The sequence below is a fragment of the Leguminivora glycinivorella genome, chromosome 21 (genome assembly GCF_023078275.1).
Source record: "Leguminivora glycinivorella isolate SPB_JAAS2020 chromosome 21, LegGlyc_1.1, whole genome shotgun sequence".
In the NCBI taxonomy this organism is placed as follows: Eukaryota; Metazoa; Arthropoda; class Insecta; order Lepidoptera; family Tortricidae; genus Leguminivora; species Leguminivora glycinivorella.
The window spans coordinates 13,850,670-13,871,760 of NC_062991.1; the positions used below are offsets into that span (position 1 = coordinate 13,850,670).

Genomic DNA, 21,091 nt, shown 5'->3' on the forward strand with positions numbered 1-21,091 from the left:
GGGATATTTCCTATGTATGTAAGTATTTATATATATATTATTATATATTATTGTCTTGAGTACCCCCAAGGCAATCCTTCAGCTTACTGGGACTAGTCAACCTGTAAACGTGTACCATAATATTTATTTGTTTGTTTTATTTTATTGGTTTAATAGTTTGATAGTGCCGATTAAAATCAAAGGAAAATCCTATAAATACTGCACAATGTAATAAAGTCAAGATTGTTAAGAATACGGAAATTGCCTTTACACCCTAGAGTGATCACCATTTCGATATTTGATTAAAATTATAATCATACCTTAAAAGGGACCTCAATATTAAATTACTTCTCTTAATTAATGAAATAATAAGTTACCGTTTACAGCACGATCCAGGCTTAGATTATGCTCAGTAGGGGAGTATGTCAATTTTTACACAAAATATGAAATCAAATCAATCATGATTAAGATAAATATCAATTCAGAACCAACGCACCGTTTGTATTGTCTTCGGTAATACTCCATTTTGCATTTGCACGTCCTAGTCACGGCGCCTTGGGTAGATGCCGACGGGGAGAACCTTGGCCTGATGTATTTTGTGGGCGGGCCAAGAGAACGATGACGTGACGCAGGCTGGAGCGCCCAGGAACATCCTCGCATGTCCATGTAGAAGGGTCCTCAAGGCCTCGACGATAAACTGGTAGAATGGAGAACTTGTAATCCACTGACAGAGCGGCTCGTCGATTCTCCTCGCCCATGGACCGAGAATTTGAGAAATAAACAATTTAAATAATATAGTAAATAAAGGATTGCAATTACCTACAACGTCCGTTTATTTCAAATCCTAATATAGGTAATATTTATTTACGTTTATTTATATTAGGTGATATTACGATTAAAGTAACTACTTGATAAATTTATGGACGTTTGAATGAAACAACTTAACGCTACCTAAAACTTTATCGGACACATCTACAATTTAAGTAAACCACCGAAAACCATACATCCACTACTCAGTTCTATAATCAAATTGAATGTAATAATTATGTCGTAACCATTATAAAAATCACGCAGATAAACAAATCACTAGTAGCACCAGAAGGCTGCAAGCATACTGCCGCTATTTATAGACTATCTACTTCTACCATATCTGTACACGTAACTATATAGACACCTACTCTACAACATATTACCAAATATAACACACACATGATTGCAATTTACTTCTACAAACCCTGGTAAATATTACAAAATCACGCGGGTAATCATACCGCTAGTAATACTAAAAAGGTTGCAAATACATGACCGGTTTTTATGATAGTACTATTCCTCTACAGCTTCTACGCGTATAAGGGACAGATTACTATAAACATACATACTTTGAGACTTACTTCCGTGAAACCAGTGCCTACGCCAAATCTTGGGATTAGTTGTCAAAGCGGACCCCAAGCTCCCATGAGCCGTGGCAAATGCCGAGATAACGCAAGGAGGATAATGATGACGTTTAAACTTACTCCGTGAAACTAGTGCCTACGCTAAATTTGGGATTAGTTGTCAAAGCGGACCCCAAGCTCCCATGAGCCGTGGCAAATGCCGAGATAACGCAAAGAGGATAATGAAGACGTTGAAACTTACTTCCGTGAAACTAGTGACTACGCCAAATCTTGGGATTAGTTGTCAAAGCGGACCCCAAGCTCCCATGAGCCGTGGCAAATGCCGAGATAACGCAAAGAGGATAATGATGACGTTGAAACTTACTTCCGTGAAACTAGTGCCTACGCCAAATCTTGGGATTAGTTGTCAAAGCGGACCCCAAGCTCCCATGAGCCGTGGCAAATGCCGAGATAACGCAAGGAGGATAATGATGACTTTGAGACTTACTTTCAACTCCGATTGTACGCACTAACCCAATAATACGTTCACTCTTCATAATCGTTCCCGAACTCCGACCCACGTATATTATTTATAAATCGTCAAAACACAAACAAGTATCCGTTACACTGTTAAAAAAATCTAACTAAACTGAGAATATTCACTTCGAACGTTATAGCATAGCTGGCAAACTAAAACAATCAACAAGATTTAATTTATTGCAAAATACAAGGTATAAGCTAACGTGACCTATGGAACTACCCGCTATTCATTCAAGACAAATATTACGTTCCGTTTTCACTACGCCCATTATGTTTTGTTTATGCTACTACGAATTCTATGAAACCATACGAACAATATATGATCTTACTAATAAGTACGCGGTCATTATAACCTATGGGTATGCACAAAGTTGAATAACAACCAACAACTAAATATTTAAATTAACGTACCATGCCAGTGTTATCCAATGTCACGTCCGCCTCGAAGTAGGTAGACTTACGTGGCTCCACTCGCCCACGTGAATGTAGAAGCCCCAACCATGTGCCGTCTATCTTTGACACAAGCTCTGTCCTAGTCTCCCTCACAAGGCGATAGCAATTAGATACTCACGCCCATGTTAGGACTATATGACGTGTCTCGGTCAGCATGCCTTCAGGTTTAATAATACTGAATACTCACAGTAATCATGACGCTAATGATAAGTAGTCGTTGTGGAAGCTGCCTCGATAGCCACGCTGTCTTTGGAATTCCTCACGAAGATAATAGGTAGCACGTAGATATTTACGCCCATAGTTAACTATGTAACTTACATTTCAACCGACATGGCTGCAGACTATTCAACAGTGACCCAGATCTTACAGATGATGAGCTGTAAAGGAAATAGATAAGGAACCTGAACACTCACAGTAACCCCGGAACCAGTGAAACGTAGCTCTTTTGAAACCTCATGGCGGCATGATGCTGTCTTTCGCGCCAACGCTCAGTTTGCCACGACATGCCGCATGCAATGTCTCGCCCATCACAGCCGTTGGTTTTCTTCATCCTTTGAATCTTCTGATGGCGGATGCTAGACCTCGTATCTGTGAACAAGCTTATTACACGTTTTCCTTACAAACTAACACTCACAGAATTCCCTACTGTCTCGACGCTCTGCCGACGGAAAAAAGCCCCTAACTCCCCCGTGTCATCCATCTTATCACCTCGGTTGCTCCCCATAGTTCCTATCAATTCCTAATAGGTCCTATCAAAATACCGCGTCCTGATTGGTTAATATCTTCGACGCTAACATATGATTGGTGGTTATAGTTCCCGCGCATTTTAATCGATCTCCCGGCATAACTTTAATAAGAAGGTCGGTAAAACAGAAATGTACAATAGATCAGTAATTATTTTGTTGAACAAAAATTAGATTAAATAATTTATTTTAAATGTTTACGTTAATTCCGAAGGGTAGCAAATAATGAATCAAAACGAATCGACCTAATAGTTCCACAAAATACCCACAGATGGCGTTCATTTGAACGTCGCGTCTACAATCCCAAGATAACGCGCGAAATTCAATATTGACAAGTTAAATTATCTAACTGAATTAAAACGTTAAATAATTGACTGTAGATGTCGGTCCGTTACATAATTACAACCACTAACTTAGTAAAGTCAACCCACGATAAGTTTGCAACGATTTTGATAGCCCTGCCTCTGTAAGGGTTAAGTAAACGGCATCATTTCATCAAAGTTTGACGTTTTAAATACCACCAGGTATTTAGGGTTGGCAAAGGTGTTTCTCCTGATGTTGCTTTTGTCCATGGGTGGCGATGACTGCTTACCATCAGGCGGCTCGTCTGCTCGTTTGCTGCCTATATAAAAAAACTGTATCTGAAGTCTGAACTGTCCGCATTCGAGAATACTCAAGATTATTTTAGTTGCACCCAATGTATTCCAACTTAGGGGTTTACGTACCACCTCCCCATATTTTAATGGCATACTTATGTCTCCGAAGTTTCGTCGCGTCGACTTTACAAACTATTTTTAACCCCCGACGCAAAAACGACGGGGTGTTATAAGTTTGACGTGTCTGTCTGTGTGTGTGTCTGTCTGTCTGTCTGTCTGTCTGTCTGTTTGTCTGTCTGTGTGTGTGTGTCTGTCTGTGGCATCGTAGCTCCTGAACGGATGAACCGAGGTCGGGGTTTTTTCAAAATTTTAATTTTGTGGTTAGGTTATTTAAAGATCTTTTGCAACAATGATACATACTCATTGAGTAAGTTCGCTTGCCTGTTCCTCGTCGTCTTGTTCAAACTTTGATTAGAAAACCGGATCCTGTTATCCTGTTAATATCCTGCATCTCCTGTTAATTATTCATGTTAATTATTCCAAGTACAAATTGTTTATCTCTGAATAATTTCCAGGGAGCTCCTAACACGGGCGTCAGGTCTGATGAGAGCGATCAAGACTTCAGAAAGCCAGCAAGCCATGACATGGGTGATGTTCAACACCTACACAAAGGGAGTCATCGAGATTTCTGAGAAATTGGTCACCTGCGCCAAGTAAGTCAATAAGATTTCTGCTTCTTTTGGAAATTGCTTTTCACATTTTTTTTTAATGCAATCCATACTAATGGGAAAGTGTGTGTGTCTGTTTGTTTGTCCGTCTTTTACGGCAAAACGGAGCGACGAATTGACGTGATTTTTTAACCCCCGACGCAAAAACGACGGGGTGTTATATGTTTGACGTGTCAGTCTGTTTGTCTGTCTGTCTGTGTGTTTGTGTGTGTGTGTCTGTGGCATCGTAGCTCCCGAACGGATGAACCGATTTAGATTTAGCTTTATTTGTTTGAAAGCTGAGTTAGTCTTAAAGTGTTGAAAGGTTTTTTTCAACATTTTAATTTTGTTAATTGGAGATAGTTGAAGAGATGGAGAGTGACATAGGCTACTTTTTGTCTCTTTCTAACGCGAGCGAAGCCGCGGGCAAAAGCTAATTATCTATAAAGTAAATAGAGTTACCAACAATATTGTATCATTGTTCTTTTTAAACAGGGAAAATGGACAACAAGCAGGCTTGATAGAAGGAGCTATAGAAGAAGATGTAAGTGCTTTCTATAACATTCAGTAAACATTTATTTTAACAATTACAAACATTTATTTTCTGGCTCAGTCGGTAGTGACCCTGCCTGCTAAGCCGCGGTCCTGGGTTCGAATCCCGGTAAGGGCATTTATTTGTGTGATGAGCACAGATATTTGTTCCTGAGTCATGGATGTTTTCTATGTATATAAGTATGTATCTATTTAAGTATGTATATCGTCGCTTAGCACTCATAGTACAAGCTTTGCTTAGTTTGGGGCTAAGGTGATCTGTGTAAGGTGTCCCCAATATTTATTTATTTATTTTATTTATTTATTTATTTAATTCTTGGTAGAAAAGTACACAGTTAGAGTAATAATTCGGCGATTATTATATATTAGGTACTGATATAAAAACTTGTTTACAGGAAGGGGACATGACAGCAATGAGCTACGTTCAAACGCAGTACGTATTTTCTTATTTTATTAAAATTATTTCAATAAGAACCATAAATGAGAACATTACAGTTTAAATAATTTAAAAAAAAGTAAGTTAAAAAAAAAAGTTTATAAAATCAATATATATATGTACTCGTAATCAGGAAAATACCAGTCGCAAAAACGGAGTAGGTATTCACAAAATCCTTAGTGCGATTTCACACTATCCGATCCGATATCGGATGTAGGACCGATATCCCATATATTCACGCCGCCATCTTTGATTTTTTCCTTTGAAATCTTTCCGACATCCGATATCGGATCGGATAATGTGAAAACGGACTTACTGCAGTCTCCTTCCATGTTACCAACTGTTAATTGCAGGGTCCTCATCGCGACCAAATGGCTCCAGAAACCGTCGTTCAAAGCTCAGATTAAGACTGACGGAGAACAGGCTACGAGAAACGTCATCGATATTGGGAAAAAGGTAAATACAAAGCCGTTATTCCATTGGTTTAAAAACGATTTACAGATCTTTATTAATGTTAAAATATATTCGAGAATAAACAAATCTGTATAGAGTTTTTTGATCCCCTCTCGCAATTCCGTTACGTTAGCGGTTTTCGCTCGTTGTTCCGATGTAAAAAAGTATATAAGTGGTTTTAGATAAATAAAAGAAATAGGAACATACATTTGAGGAGTGTCTTTCAGAAGGGCTTGACATAAACAAATATCTTTATGTCAACAGGGACTACTTTTCTTATGTTTTCATAGAGAAATAACTCATATTGACATATGTAGTAGTAAAATTATAAGAGCCTTTTTGATAAGACACTTCCTGACACTCATCATTTTGTTAATCATTTTAAGATTGAAAATGCTAACGTCGTCCGATTTTCTTCAATTTCCATATCATAAAAACCGGCCAAGAGCATGTCGGGCCACGCTCAGTGTAGGGTTCCGTAGTTTTCCGTATTTTTCTCAAAAACTACTGAACCTATCAAGTTCAAAACAATTTTCCTAGAAAGTCTTTATAAAGTTCTATTTTTGTGATTTTTTTCATATTTTTTAAATTTATGGTTCAAAAGTTAGAGGGGGGGGGCGCACTTTTTTTTCCTTTAGGAGCGATTATTTCCGAAAATATTAATATTATCAAAAAACGATATTAGTAAACCCTTATTCATTTTTAAATACCTATCCAAAAATATATCACACGTTGGGGTTGGAATAAAAAAAATATCAGCCCCCACTTTACATGTAGGGGGGGTACCCTAATAAAACATTTTTTTCCATTTTTTATTTTTGCACTTTGTTGGCGTGATTGATATACATATTGGTACCAAATTTCAGCTTTCTAGTGCTAACGGTTACTGAGATTATCCGCGGACGGACGGACGGACGGACGGACGAAACTATAAGGGTTCCTAGCTGACTACGGAACCCTAAAAACACATAGATTGTAATAATGATTTTCGTGTTTAGGTGATGGAGCACCAAAAAGAAGCAGACAGAGAGGAGATGAAGCACTTAATAGAGGAATGCGAACAACTTTTGCAGCAATGCAGTGCACACTACACTATGGAGACCGGCAGGTATGTCATAATTATGAACTTTTTGCTGTACCTTTATGGTGTTCCCAGGAATCGGAACTGGTTAAAACTTTTATTCAAATTAACCGCTTTGTAATTTGAGTTAGCCCACAGAATATATATATTTACAAGTACAGAAGGATCACTCCTTTGATGTTTACAAAATGCCGCCATAATTATCAACAAACGGACCGCACGCGAGCAGCCGACATTGAATTTTATTGCGCCGCGCTAAGATCGTCACCGTGAGTGGGCCGCGAATGCGCAGCCGGCGACATACTTGTAGCGCGGCTCGCTTGTTAATCAATTTCTACCCTACACACAGTTTTAGGTACCTAGGTCTTATGAAACGGTTAAATGATCTTCTACATATTTTTACCAAAGAGGATCGAGTACCTATTATAGAGAGTTACTGTCAAAGTAATATGTGTAATCACAGTGCATAGACTGCCATCTCTCGACACAAGCTTAAAACTTTTGAACCTCAGTTTTGACAATTTGGCACATATTGTTAGCTTGATATGTGTTAAAATATCAAATGTTAATATTAGCGCCATCTAGCCGAGCGTTCCCCAAATTTGTAATGCCATTTAAAGGCCACCGTACCTTTTTCTCTAGGGCTTTGAGGTACGTTTTTTTTTCTTAGACTTTATCCGTCTATACGGAGTCACATATGTCTTTGGTTCTATCTACATTTTCAAACATAACCACATTCGATTCAGATATTTGCAATGAAATCAGATTCAAATTCAGATTCAATAATTTATTCAATGGTAAACACAATTAATAAATGGTATATAAATTCTAATAAGTGATGAGATTCACTCAGTAACCTGTCATAAATATTTCAATTTTGACAAATCCAACCTTTCTCAGTGTTCTGATGGACCGTCTGAAAGACCTGGCCAAGGCAGTGGACCGGAGCATCGTGACCATGGTTGTGGAAGACCTGTTAGAAGATGAGGAACCACTGGCTGACATGGATATCATGATTGATGCTGAGAGAGGTAAATCTATTAAAACGTTTTCATAAGTTTTTGGCATTTTTCAACGATATTTTGGGTTGGACATAGGATTAAAAAAACGATCAGTCTTCGTTTATTAGATATTGGTTGGCAGGTTTTTAAAGCCAAATTTTGCAAGAAATGACTGTAAAAGCTAACTTTTTTGTTCAACAGACGAAGCAAAGCGCAAGTTCATTCTAGAGCGAAAGATAGCTGATCTCCTTGCACACCTGGGCCGAGTGACAAAGACAGCACGAGTCCTCGCCGACGTGCAAGGCGGTGATGGTACGGAGTTGCGTCAGTGCACGAACCAGGTAAAATATGTACCAGTCAGGTAAAATATGTACCAATCAGGAAAAAATGTAAGTCTGGTAAAGACTCTTTAAAATAAAGCTTTTTAGTTTAGAGTGGCTTGATTTGGTATTTTCAAGCAAAAAAACTTGTTATCTTATAAAGACACGATGAGTTCTTATGGTAAGCGAAAATGGGGAACCTTTTAAGTACTTCAGAAAGTCACATATCGATACCTCTGGGTTCAATTGGCGTAATGGACATTTTGGCGAAAATGAGTTATATTATACAGTTTTGTTCAGAATTTCAAGCGCTATCGATCTGTGTAGTTAAAATTTCGATATCTCTTAAAAAGTTGCCTTTACGACCAAGATTTTTTACTATGGACTTGCAAAAATAGCTTTTCTGAAGGGGCGTAAATATCAATTCATTAATTATAAATTATTATTTGTGTCGTAAAGGAAATCTACAAATAAAAATATAGTCGTAAGTCACCTTGATATATATTGTTGCCCTTTAAGCCCTTACTTTTTAAGGATCACTTTCTATAGTAGTGTGGTAAAGTTGGGCGTAAAGGACAAGTTTTTTTGTTCTTCGTCCTTTACGACCAGCACTAAAAATATTTTATCCGCAACTGTAATCGATATCATTGGGTTCAATTGTCGTAAAGGACATATAATGCAGGTTTCAAGAGAAAGATAAACCCACTTTTTTGTTTTTTTGACCTATATTTGTGACGTGTATTAGAAAAATATGCAGATTACGAGTATCTTTAACCTAGTGTAACAACCGTAGTGATAAACTAAACGATTTAGAAGATAGATGGTTGTAAAGGACACGTCAAAAGCTATTAACGTCCTTTACACCCATGATTTGATAGGGTCGTAAATGACGGTCTTAGATGATTTTTATACAAAACCGGGGCGTAATTGTAACCGAAATGGTACAAATGTTGTGCTAAGTTTACAATTAAAAACTGGAAAAATGTGTCAAAACGTACTTAATATGGCATAGAATAGACATTAGTTTAATGCAGTGTATTATTTATACAGACCAATTGTTCTGTGATTATTTATCTAAGCTATCTTAGAAACAAAAAAGAACAAGACTATTTTATTTCCAGTTTTGTAATAAAGAAACAATATTTGCTTAAAAACGATCTACTAATACTTTGGCAACAAGCTCAAAGTTATTTTTTTAGTATTCGCCGCTGTTGAATAGTCAGTAGGTTACGCATTCAGCCTTTAATTCTAGCGGGGAAACGCTTTCGTAGTATTATTATACTGCGACGAGATGTAGGTACCTAATTTAAAAAAAAACACTATGGTAATCAGGGTACGTACCCACAACGTATGCACAAACGCTCACGATAATATCTATTTCGTAGCTATATATCTTTATCGCTCTTGCGTATTGCACCAGACTGCATTTTTGTCGGCGTCTGGCGTCGACGATTGCCATTCAGCTACGCCGCCAGTAAACTTTAACAGTAGACTATACTAACATTTAGTGCGACAATAACAGGTGCGTTTCGCTAGCGAATGAGCGTTAGCGTTTGGTGACTTGGCTATATGTACCCACAAGTACTTAAAGCATTGACTATAATATTTCTAGGATTGAACTCATAATTAAGATTATTCTTATTTAACAGGTTAAAGACTAAATAACAATCTTCTGTTTTAAAATTATCAAAAATATGAATCAACATAGTAGGTAGTCTTGACTACAGTTACTATTATTTATTAGCTGGTCACAGTTTATATACCTACGCGTCCTAACTTGCGTTTATAAATTGGTACTTAACTCTTAGTTATTCTTAGAACTTCTTTCTACTTTAGACTTAAAATTACTGTCGTATTAATATAGTCTACTGTTCATAGTTGCTGATTAAAGTTTACGTAATTACCATTAGTGTTTTTATATTTACTTAAACTACGAAAGCGTTTCCCTGCTAGAATTAAATACTGAATGCGTAACTTATTGAGAGTTGAGACAGCGGCGAGTACTAAAATAATAACTTTCCAAAATACTAGATAGTTTTTAAGCAAATGTTGTTTCTTTATTGCAAAACTGGGTATAAAATAGTCTTGTTCTTTGTCTTTGCTAAATATTTAGATAAATATACACTGTAACACTATTGTGGCTATTCTATGGCATATTAACTACGTTTTGATACATTTTTCAAGTTTTTCAATTGTAAACTAAGCTAAAAACAGTTGCCATTTGTACCATTCCGGTTACATTTACGCCCCGAATTTGTATAAAAATCATCTAAGACCGTCATTTACGACCCTATCAACTCTAATTGTTCAAAAAAATCGTAGGTGTAAAGGACGTTCATAGCATTTTGACATGTCCTTTACAACCATCTAAGTTCTAAACCGTTTAGTTTATCACTACAGGTGCTACACTAGGTTAAGGATACTAAAAATCTACATATTTTTCTATATACGTCACAAATATAGGTCAAAAAACAAAAAAGATATAAACATTTTTCTAAAAAAAAAGTTATTTTTTGCTTCTCCTGAAAACCTGCATTTTGTCCTTTACGCCAATTGATACGCCAATCGATATCGATACCTTTGGGTTCAATTGGCGTAAAGGACAAAATGCAGGTTTTCAGGAGAAGCAAAAAACAACTTTTTTTTTAGAAAAATGTTTATATCTTTTTCGTTTTTTGACCTATATTTGTGACGTATATAGAAAAATATGTAGATTTTTAGTATCCTTAACCTAGTGTAGCAACCGTAGTGATAAAGTAAACGGTTTAGAAGTTAGATGGTTGTAAAGGACACGTCAAAATGCTATGGACGTCCTTTACACCCACGATTTTTTTGAACAATTAGAGTTGATAGGGTCGTAAATGACGGTCTTAGATGATAAAGAAAATCCCTTCAAAACCTTCTACTTGTTATGTAGTGCTTAATTCAGTAACAAGTTAACAACTCGGCGCTGAAGCGCCACAATAAAAGTCACATTATGGAGAAACCATGTGAGTGTAAACACTGCAACTTTATAACTTGGTATAAAGTTTGACCTAAAAGTATGCGATTATTTCATTTGTATATTCAAGTTAATCTAATTGGATCCGCTAGATTGCAGTCCCTTGTTATATTTAATATATTGGATTCTTATTAATTGATTGTGATTCTCACGAGCTGTGATGATTGTGTTTTTATCTGTAGACAGAAATATTTGTGAAGTAAAAATGATCTAAAATGCGGTTTAAATTCTGTTTTCAGACTGAATTGTTCGCTCCGATGCTGGTGAAAGCTGCTGAAAAGAGAGTCATGCATCCTACAGAGACGGTAAGAAAATCCATACTAATATTATAAATGGGAAAGTGTGTGTCTGTTTGTTTGTCCGTCTTTCACGGCAAAACGGAGCGACGAATTGACGTGATTTTTTAAGTGGATATAGTTGAAGGGATGTAAAGTGACATAGGCTACTTTTTGTCTCTTTCTAACGCGAGCGAAGCCGCGGGCAAAAGCTAGTTAGTAATAAAAACGAATGTTGTTTAAAACTTTTGTTGCGTTTTTTATTTCGCGCTAAATCTAGTACAATATCTTTCATTGTGCAAATGATGCTACAGATTATCTATCCACTTTTCAGCCTAAATAACCTAACCACAAAATTAAAATTTTGAAGAAACCCTGACGTCAGCAATTCCCGTCAACTTTGTACAATGCCACGTCAGCAAATTTTAATTGATCCTATTTTGTTACCAACATTTAGTAATATAATTCGACTTTCGTAAGATATACAGGATAATTGTTATAATTAAGAAAATATAGATACTAGAGAACCTTAATGACGAAATAAAACTTAATAAAATCTCAATTCATCAACAAAATCTTGGTAACAAAATAGGAATCAATAAAAACAAATTTAACTTTTCCCTTAATTTTTGTACAAAGTTGACGGGAATTGCTGACATAGTGGACCGATTTTCATGATATATGCCTAAGAACACTCCCGACTAACTCTTCTTTCAAACAAAAAAAAACTAAATCTAAATCGGTTCATCCGTTCAGAAGCTACGATGCCACAAACAGACACTCATAAAGACAGACAGAAAGACAGACACGTCAAACTTATAACACCCCGTCGTTTTGGCGTCGGGGTTAAAAAAGGTGCATTTTAAGAATGGTTTCTTTCGACCTTACGTAAAATAATAGTAAAAACATATTTGGCGGCATCCGAAAACAACATCCTTGACTAAATCAACAGTTTACGCATTTTGCCAACAGAAATGTTTTATAAACATATCTTCAACTAAGTACTTTTCTATTTTGTAATTTCTACTCGAAACCGCGTGCGTTGCCTTCACGCCACATTTTTTTTAAGTTCTTAATAATGCGCTTATATATGAGTTTAAAAAATGTGTGTATACTTGTTACGTTATTATCATTATCGTTTAACAACGAATTTTATTAACCCCCGACGCAAAAACGAAGGGGTGTTATAAGTTTGACGTGTCTGTCTGTCTGTCTGTATGTCTGTCTGTTTGTCTGTCTGTCTGTGTGTGTGTCTGTCTGTGGCATCGTAGCTCCCGAACGGATAAACCGATTTAGATTTAGTTTTTTTTGTCTGAAAGCTGAGTTAGTCGGGAGTGTTCTTAGCCATGTTTCATGAAAATCGGTCCTCTATGTCGCGGTCGGGGGTTTTTTCAAAATTTTAATTTTGTGGTTAGGTTATTACATACAAATCATTTATTCAACAAATAGGCCACAGGGACACTTTTACACGTCAACATCGTAATTTGATTTGATTTATAATAGAATTGAAATTACAATTGATAATAATTAAGTGTGACTAAAATATAAAACTATGTATTTTAATTAATTAGAAATGTATAAAATAGTTTTATGTGTCTAGTTAGGTTTCTAAATTTGGTGAAGAAAAACATCGTGAGGAAACCTGACTAATTTTAAAAAAGCCTAGTTACCCTTCAGATTCTAAGGTCAGACGGCAGTCGCTTTCGTAAAACTAGTGCCTACACCAAACCACCTGCCTTTCTTTGCTATTCTAAAACAGATAGCAAAAGTGCATTTTATCCACAAGAGTGCAAAGTAATTTCATACAAATTTTAACTTGATGCCTTAAGCGGGCTGGTAGATTTTACCTATAATGATGTAATAAATGATGATTTTGAACCATAAATATTGAATAAATTGATGGATTTGATGTTTTATAGTTAGTATTTTGTTCGTGTTTGTGTAGTGATAAATTTTGTGTTTCACTCGGTGGCAAAGTTTCTTTAACCTTCGTGCCCTGACCCTCGCAACGCTTAAAAATTCCACATTAGAACCACTCACTACGCTTGCGGTTCAATATTGGAATCTTTCGCTTGCTCGGGTATCAATATTGGCACGTGCGGTTAAACAACCACTTTGCCCCCTTGTATAACAAATAACTATTGTTATATAGGCGGTTGTTGAAGAATACAGGACACAGCTGGCGCAGTATTCGCAGTCGCTGTCCAAGGTTCGAGACCTGTGCGATCGCGCCGTGGACCCTATGCAGTTTGTGCAAACTGCCGGTAAGACTTTTTAGTATTTTTGACATGTTTGTATTAGGTAAGGTGCATTACGGTAATAGGGAACTTGACTGTAGTTTAAATAAAATGTTTTATACCATGCACGAAATAAAGCATCAGATAAATATAAGAAAAACATGGACAGAAGTTATTTTTAAATCCAATTTGTACCTATATTTATTAAGTCAGGTAGAAATAAATAAAGTAACTGAGTTGACCGTGACGTCACTCAATTCAATTCCATATTAACAAGTCGTTAAAATTCGTTTTGACTGTTCTTAAAAGGAAGCTGATTTGACTAGGAGGCAAGTAGCCTATTCCGAATGACAGAAATGCTCGGGTAATTTCTAAAGGGGAACCTTGATATGGAAACAATGGTGATTTTTATGCGACTTTTGAAATTAGCCGACTTTCGTAATTTTACCGTACCCTAATGCTCCTTACTGCTTTCCCAGAAGATGCTCCTAGAAGTAACTTGGGGATCTGGTTTTTTCTCTCCATACAATTTGTTTATCAAAATCTAGAATCCCCGTGTAGGTGACGGGTAAGGAATTTCACCACCCCCTTTCTTCCCGTGGGTGTCGTAGAAGTCGACTGTGGGATATGGGTTAAATTGTGACGTAGGCGAGAGGCTGGCAACCTGTCACTGCAATGTCATTTCGTTTCCTTTCAACCCCTTAATTGCGAAGAGTGGCACTGAATCTTGAGTGGTTTCATGTGCTCTGCCTACCCCTTTATGGGATACAGGCGTAACATATATGTATGTATGTATGTAAAATGTAGGATAGGTGTATGTGTATGTCAATCTTTATATGAAGTAATTGAATCCGGATATTATATTTCAGAGGAAACAATGCAGCGCATGAAAGAAGAGTCTACTGCTCACCAGAACGACCTGCAAAAGTGTTCAAGCACCTCTACAGCTATCAGAAAGTAAGGATTTTTGTATCTAGTTATTAGATCAGTGATAAACTCTCACTTTTTTTGAATCGAGACCTTTTCGGACATCGGTTCCAAAAAACCAAATGCGGTTTGACTAACTCATAGAAAAAAGCGGCATCATAAGGGTTCCTTTTGTACCTTTTAGGTACGGAACCCTAAAATCTAAGCCTAAGTATTCTACTACTAAGTAAAAACCGGCCAAGAGCGTGTCGGGCCACGCTCAGTGTAGGGTTCCGTAGTTTTCCGTATTTTTTTAAAAAACTACTGAACCTATCAAGTTCAAAACAATTTTCCTAGAAAGCCCTTATAAAGTTCTACTTTTGTGATTTTTTTCATATTTTTTAAACATATGGTTCAAAAGTTAGAGGGGGGGGGACGCACTTTTTTTTCCTTTAGGAGCGATTATTTCCGAAAATATTAATATTATCAAAAAACGATCTTAGTAAACCCTTATTCATTTTTAAATACCTATTTAACAATATATCACACGTTGGGGTTGGAATGAAAAAAAATATCAGCCACCACTTTACATGTAGGGGGGTACCCTAATAAAACATTTTTTTCCATTTTTTATTTTTGCACTTTGTTGGCGTGATTGATATACATATTGGTACCAAATTACAGCTTTCTAGTGCTAACGGTTACTGAGATTATCCGCGGACGGACGGACGGACGGACGGACAGACAGACATGGCGAAACTATAAGGGTTCCTAGTTGACTACGGAACCCTAAAAATGATTCTTATCTAAAATTCCCTTTACAAAAACTTAACGCTAAAAATCAATCAACGACATCATTATTTTTTAAATCCACCTGCTTTTTGCAAATCTAACAGACCGACAAATCTAAATATGTATTTGTGGTTCTTGTTTCGATGTAAAGTTCTTCCCTATCATAAAGTTGTCAATAAGCTGATGATAATCCAAACTTTCCAGGCTAGCTCACCGTGTGATCAACGTCAGCATGTCATCACAGAACGCACAGCGCGACCCAGAACTGATGAGGGCTCTTGCGGCAGCTCAGCAGAAACTCAAAGAAGCTGAGCCAGCGAAGACTTTGCGAGCTAGCAAGCTGCCTGATTGGAGGGACAATATCACTGAGGTAAGGTATATGAGCCTAAGACTCTATCCAATGTTAGGTTCCCGATAAAGAAGTTTTGAGAGTCAGCAAGGACCTTAGCGAGTTGCTGACTCTGCTAGCAAGCTACTGAATTGGAGTGACAAGATCACTAAGGCAGATATATAGGTACAGCTATGCGAATTACATGTCATCACAGAACGCACAGCGCGACTCATAACTGATGAGGCCTCTTGCGGCAGCTCAGCAAAAACTAAAGGAGGCTTAGCCAGCGAAGACTTTGCGAGCTAGCAAGCTGCCTGATTGGAGAAACAATATCACTGAGGTGAGAGCGGAGACACAACATTTAGTAAATACTCGACAAGGCTGAAACTTATCCGTAACGAGTCATTTGCTAGCAATAAAATGTAAGTACTTAGTCAGATTAAAATGCTAAAAGAAGTACGCGTGACGTAGGTACGTGTATAATGGACAGCGACAACACTTCATAGTGGCGAGAATTGATTGCCGATCGTTCATTGTACTTATAGAAGTAATAGACCCTCCTACGCACACGATCTCTAAGTTTTCTAATCTGTTTATCTCATCACTTACCTACTAATACGATAAGACTACTGAAGTCATTGTACATTCCAGCCCTATTAAGTAATACAAGTCTACATAGACCCAATATTTGGATTGATGTTTCAGATTCTGCGTGCCACAGGGGAGGTGGAATCGGTACTCGGCGGAGAGATGATCTTCCAGAAACAGCGTGAAACTGATCAACCTATATACGTAAGTATTGCTACAAATGTAAGCAGATGTAACCTACTGCAACTAGTATTTATTCTGTCACATATATATGTTATACTTCTAGTGTGTCTCCCATAAATAAAATGAAATAGGTTGAGTCTATCACCAACTCACACTCGAAAAAAAATCTAACAAAGTACAAATCGTAACACTAGTGGCAGTCGCATAAATAATAGATTGAGTAGTGATGACAACGATGATAACGAATAACTAAGATAAATATAATAAAATTGTTGCATTTAAGTAGGTGGAACTAAATACCTAACTTTGAATTTCAAAATAAACTTACAAAAACTTACAATAGGCTACTTGCATCCTAGTGAAATCAGTTTCTTTTTAAGAACTGTCGAAACGAATTTGAACTACTTGCTAAAATGGAATTTATATGAAATCGAATTGAGTGACGTCACGGTCAACTCAGTTACTTTATAATTATATTTCTACCTGACTTATTAAATAGAAAGTGGATTAAAAAATAACTTCTATCCATGTTTTTCTTATAATTATCTGATGCTTTATTTCGTGCATCCTTTAAAATATTTTATTTTAACTACAGTCAAGGTCCCTATTATCGTGCGCTTGGTCGTCCGCTTTGGAAATTAATCAAGAAGTTGAATTATTAATAATAACTACCATTATTTATTTTCCAGAACGCGGCCCTCAACCTTCACGCGGCGGTGCGCGAATGGTCCGCTCGGGACAACGAGATTGTCGCCGTGGCGAAACGGATGGCAGTTCTCATGGCCAAACTGTCGGACCATATGCATGACGGTACGTTGCACTTCTATATATATATTATTCACTCACTTTCATGAACATATTATACTAACTTTTGCCCGTTCAGTAAATTCAACAAAAAAACTATATGCATCCTTTTCTTTAGGGTGCTTAGAGAAAAAAAGGATACCTATAGTTTTCGTAGTTCTTATTTACTGACAGACTTGTTTGACAGAATATATTATTCACTCATTTTCATGAACATATTATACTAGCTTTTGCCCGCGGCTTCGCTCGCGTTAAATTCTAAAATTTCTGAGTGCTCTCATACAAACTCCCACCCCCCATTTTAGGGAAGTGGGAGGTTAGAAAGAGACAAAAAGTACGTAGCCTATATCACTCTCCATCCCTTCAACTATCTCCACTTAAAAAAATCACGTCCATTCCTCGCTCCGTTTTGACGTAAAAGACGGACAAACAAACAGACACACACACTTTCCCATTTATAATATTAGGACTTAACATATTTAAAGACGTACTTATTAGTAACTACTTATATGGATTTTCATAAACAAATAATTAGATATATTTTACACAAAGACAGTCTACAAATGCTAACGAGGCTGAGCTGAGCACCGCAAAGTCCAAAAATTTAAAATATTGCTTCAACGCCCAAAGGGATGAAAAAGCGTTTGCATGAACTGAAGCCTTGAAATAATCTCGTAGCTATTCTTAAACTGTTATTTGTTGTATGTTTGTCTATTTTTAGTTTTATCGGAAATTGTTATGTTTATGTTATTATTGTTTTGGGTGTTATAATTTTTGTTAGTTGTTTTTTGTTACTAACACATTTTATTCAAATTTCTCCAACCAGAATTGGGTCAGAATGCTCGTTGGATGGAAGACTCGGGTATGAAATACAAAAGAACAAATCGGATCATTTCATCTGGCTGTTGGGTTGTTTGGCTTTACCTACAATTTGCATAGGGATAATATAAATAATTTGGTTAGATGACGCACATGAAAAGCATGTTACTGCACAAATAACAATAAAGCACGAAATCTCAACTTCATAGCACTTCATATTTACCGATCGCATATTTTTATTTTCTTTTCTTGTAAAATAAGTATAAAATCTCGACTACAAATCCATCTACAACCTTAAATACCTAATTAAATCAACATACCTAGATTTCATTACTCCGAGTCATCAATCATAATTAGATTAATGTGATATGGGTTCTCATGTTTATCTCACATATAGATTCTGATTTCATGCATTTTCGATTTTAAATAATATTTTCTATAACATTCATTTGAGAACAAAGTTATTGAGACCTCCCTATGGCCCTCCTCCATGACACTGAAAGTGTTAATTAAACATCCATGTTTTTCTGCACACAGAAGCTTACGTTACTAATTTATTTCTCAACATTCAGACAGGAAACGCGACGTGATATCAACGTCTAAGGCGATAGTCGCCGCTTCGCACGAAGTAGCGCGGTTGGCGAGGAAACTGGCCCTCGAATGCACGGATATGAGGATAAGAACGGTTAGTACTTTAGTGCTAATGATACTTAAAAAAAAAAAAAAATTAATCTGTTTATTTCTAAGAAACGTGCATGCATTTATAATATACTTAACTGCTAATCTTAAATTGAAAAGAATTTTTGATTTAAGGAGTCTAGTTACATATGAATTGTTCTTTATTTTATTTATACATAATTAAGTTTTTTCGTTTTTAATAAGTACATACTAGTTACACGAGTTACTAGTTATACGAGTAACAGGCAACAGCGGGCCTAGCCGAAGTATCAATCTGATACTACATGGCGATCACATCGAAACGCATTGTGGCTCTGTCGCGCTACGAAACGCATACGTAACTACATAGATAAATGATTGTGCCTTCAGCTAGGCCGGTAGTGCAGCACAACGCCGCACTGGCAGGGTCGCCATGTGATGTGAGACGTACATTACAGACAATTATAACAGAATAAGAATTATAGCAGTTTTAAAGGTGGGGTCCGAGTATTTCGGGGACTAAGACCACTAAGTACAACCACTAAGTGTTTTGTACAATAAAGAGTTTATACATACATACATACATACTAAGGGGTCCGTGGATCCCACCTTAAAAAAAGATAGACTGAGTATAATAAAGAGTATCTACTATCGTACAGTATGGCCACTCCTGCTCCCCGCTGAAAGTGCCGCCCACCCCCTCTCGGTTACCTCCTTACCTCACAGTCGACCTGTCACATTACCCTCATTATTATTATCTGACTATTTATATTTAATGTTGAATTATTTTACAGAATCTGCTGCAAGTATGTGACCAGATCCCTACTATCAGTGGCCAGCTGAAGATGTTGACTACAGTCAAGGGATCTTTCTTAGGACATCAAGGTGAACCACACTTAAGCATGTGTTGCCAAGACAAAAAAAACTTCGCAAATCATACATGATTAAAGTTTGGCAAGTGAAAGTTGATCCCGCAAAAACGTGTTAATTTCAAAAATATTGGAGCTGGCAACACATTGATTACATGGGTTTTGTTTTTTATTATTTCTAATTTATTTTCAGCACTTATTTTACAATACAATACAATACAAATACTCTTTATTGCACACCTCAATACACGAAACAACATAGCAAGTATAAACAACAACTTAAGAGGTAAAACAAGAGGCGGTCTTATCGCTAAAGAGCGATCTCTTCCAGACAACCTACTACTACTTCTTACTATTTTACTACTTCTTATGGTTTTATTCATTATTATTTATAGATTATGCTGTTAATTTGACTGAAATTCGTTAAAGTGACAGTCACACTGACTGAAAACAATCGATGATATGACATCCAGAGATGCAATTTAAAAAAATACTGGGATCAACTTTCATTAGTCAGACTCTATACAGATATTCAGGTGCTTATAGACTATCAGTTTGCTTTCTTTTAATTTGATTGAATCTATTGAATGTGTTTTCTCCCAGGTTCTGAAGAGGACATCGAGGCGATGAACATGCTGATAGGAAATGCCCAGAATTTGATGATGAGCGTAAGTTTAGCTAATTGATATGTGAAAATTGATAAATATTTCAATTTTTAAGCATATTAATAGGTAAAAGTCGAAAAATCGATTGTAGATAAACCGTCTAGACTTTTCAACTCAGTTAGGTCATTTCATAGGATTCGTTTTTTGAAAAAAAAAACTCCTTAGCGGCTTTCGACATTTCCCTCCTGGGATTCAGAAAATTGTCACTTAAAATAATAAGCAAGTCACCATTTTCAACCGGTATTTTAGTGACAAAATCCCGTATGCGAGATTTAAAAATCGCCCCCTGGTCAGTCCCTCTTTGTCATTTTGTTACTAAAATCTACTGGTTCCTTATATTTAAAAATATTTTATGCGGGTTACTCCCGTGTTAAGTCGATATAACGTTCGACATGTTTCGATCCATTTCCGAGGATCTTTCTCAAGAGTAGCGACCCCGCCTCTACACGTCTCAAGCGCTTTAATTTATCGCCACTCGTTTCGAACTTTTTTTTTTACGCAATTGTATCGTAATGTACTATTTTACGTTGAATTTTATCCCTTACACAGATCCAAGACGTAGTGAAAGCGGCGGCCAGCGCATCGGTCAAGATTCGCTCACAGCGCGGGGGGCCGAAGATTCGCTGGGTGCGCAAAAACTACCACTGACGAACGACCAAAGAGAGTATAGAAATAAGTGTTTAAGTGCCATTTGTAATTTATATTAATAAAGATTTTATATTTTATGTAA

The 21,091-nt window shown here is 36.7% G+C and overlaps 1 protein-coding gene across 6 annotated transcripts in view; it reads left to right on the forward strand.

Moving 5' to 3' along the window:
• The window catches only part of LOC125237455 (talin-2-like), a 137,362-nt gene extending 116,271 nt beyond the window's left edge, over window positions 1-21,091 (forward strand). For 3 of the 6 annotated variants that reach the window (XM_048144548.1, XM_048144549.1, XM_048144545.1), the window contains exons 69-86: window positions 4,260-4,397; window positions 4,887-4,935; window positions 5,339-5,376; window positions 5,733-5,835; window positions 6,831-6,940; window positions 7,814-7,944; window positions 8,116-8,255; window positions 11,475-11,540; window positions 13,663-13,774; window positions 14,617-14,704; window positions 15,650-15,815; window positions 16,482-16,568; window positions 17,237-17,357; window positions 18,178-18,213; window positions 18,743-18,855; window positions 19,622-19,712; window positions 20,300-20,364; window positions 20,911-21,091. In XM_048144548.1, coding sequence (XP_048000505.1) covers window positions 4,260-4,397; window positions 4,887-4,935; window positions 5,339-5,376; window positions 5,733-5,835; window positions 6,831-6,940; window positions 7,814-7,944; window positions 8,116-8,255; window positions 11,475-11,540; window positions 13,663-13,774; window positions 14,617-14,704; window positions 15,650-15,815; window positions 16,482-16,568; window positions 17,237-17,357; window positions 18,178-18,213; window positions 18,743-18,855; window positions 19,622-19,712; window positions 20,300-20,364; window positions 20,911-21,009 — 1,753 coding nt within the window. In that variant the 3' untranslated portion in view covers window positions 21,010-21,091. Of the gene's footprint in view, window positions 1-4,259; window positions 4,398-4,886; window positions 4,936-5,338; window positions 5,377-5,732; window positions 5,836-6,830; window positions 6,941-7,813; window positions 7,945-8,115; window positions 8,256-11,474; window positions 11,541-13,662; window positions 13,775-14,616; window positions 14,705-15,649; window positions 15,816-16,481; window positions 16,569-17,236; window positions 17,358-18,177; window positions 18,214-18,742; window positions 18,886-19,072; window positions 19,376-19,621; window positions 19,713-20,299; window positions 20,365-20,910 lie in introns of those variants that run through there. The other 3 variants (XM_048144550.1, XM_048144551.1, XR_007178330.1) reach the window with 3 other exon arrangements.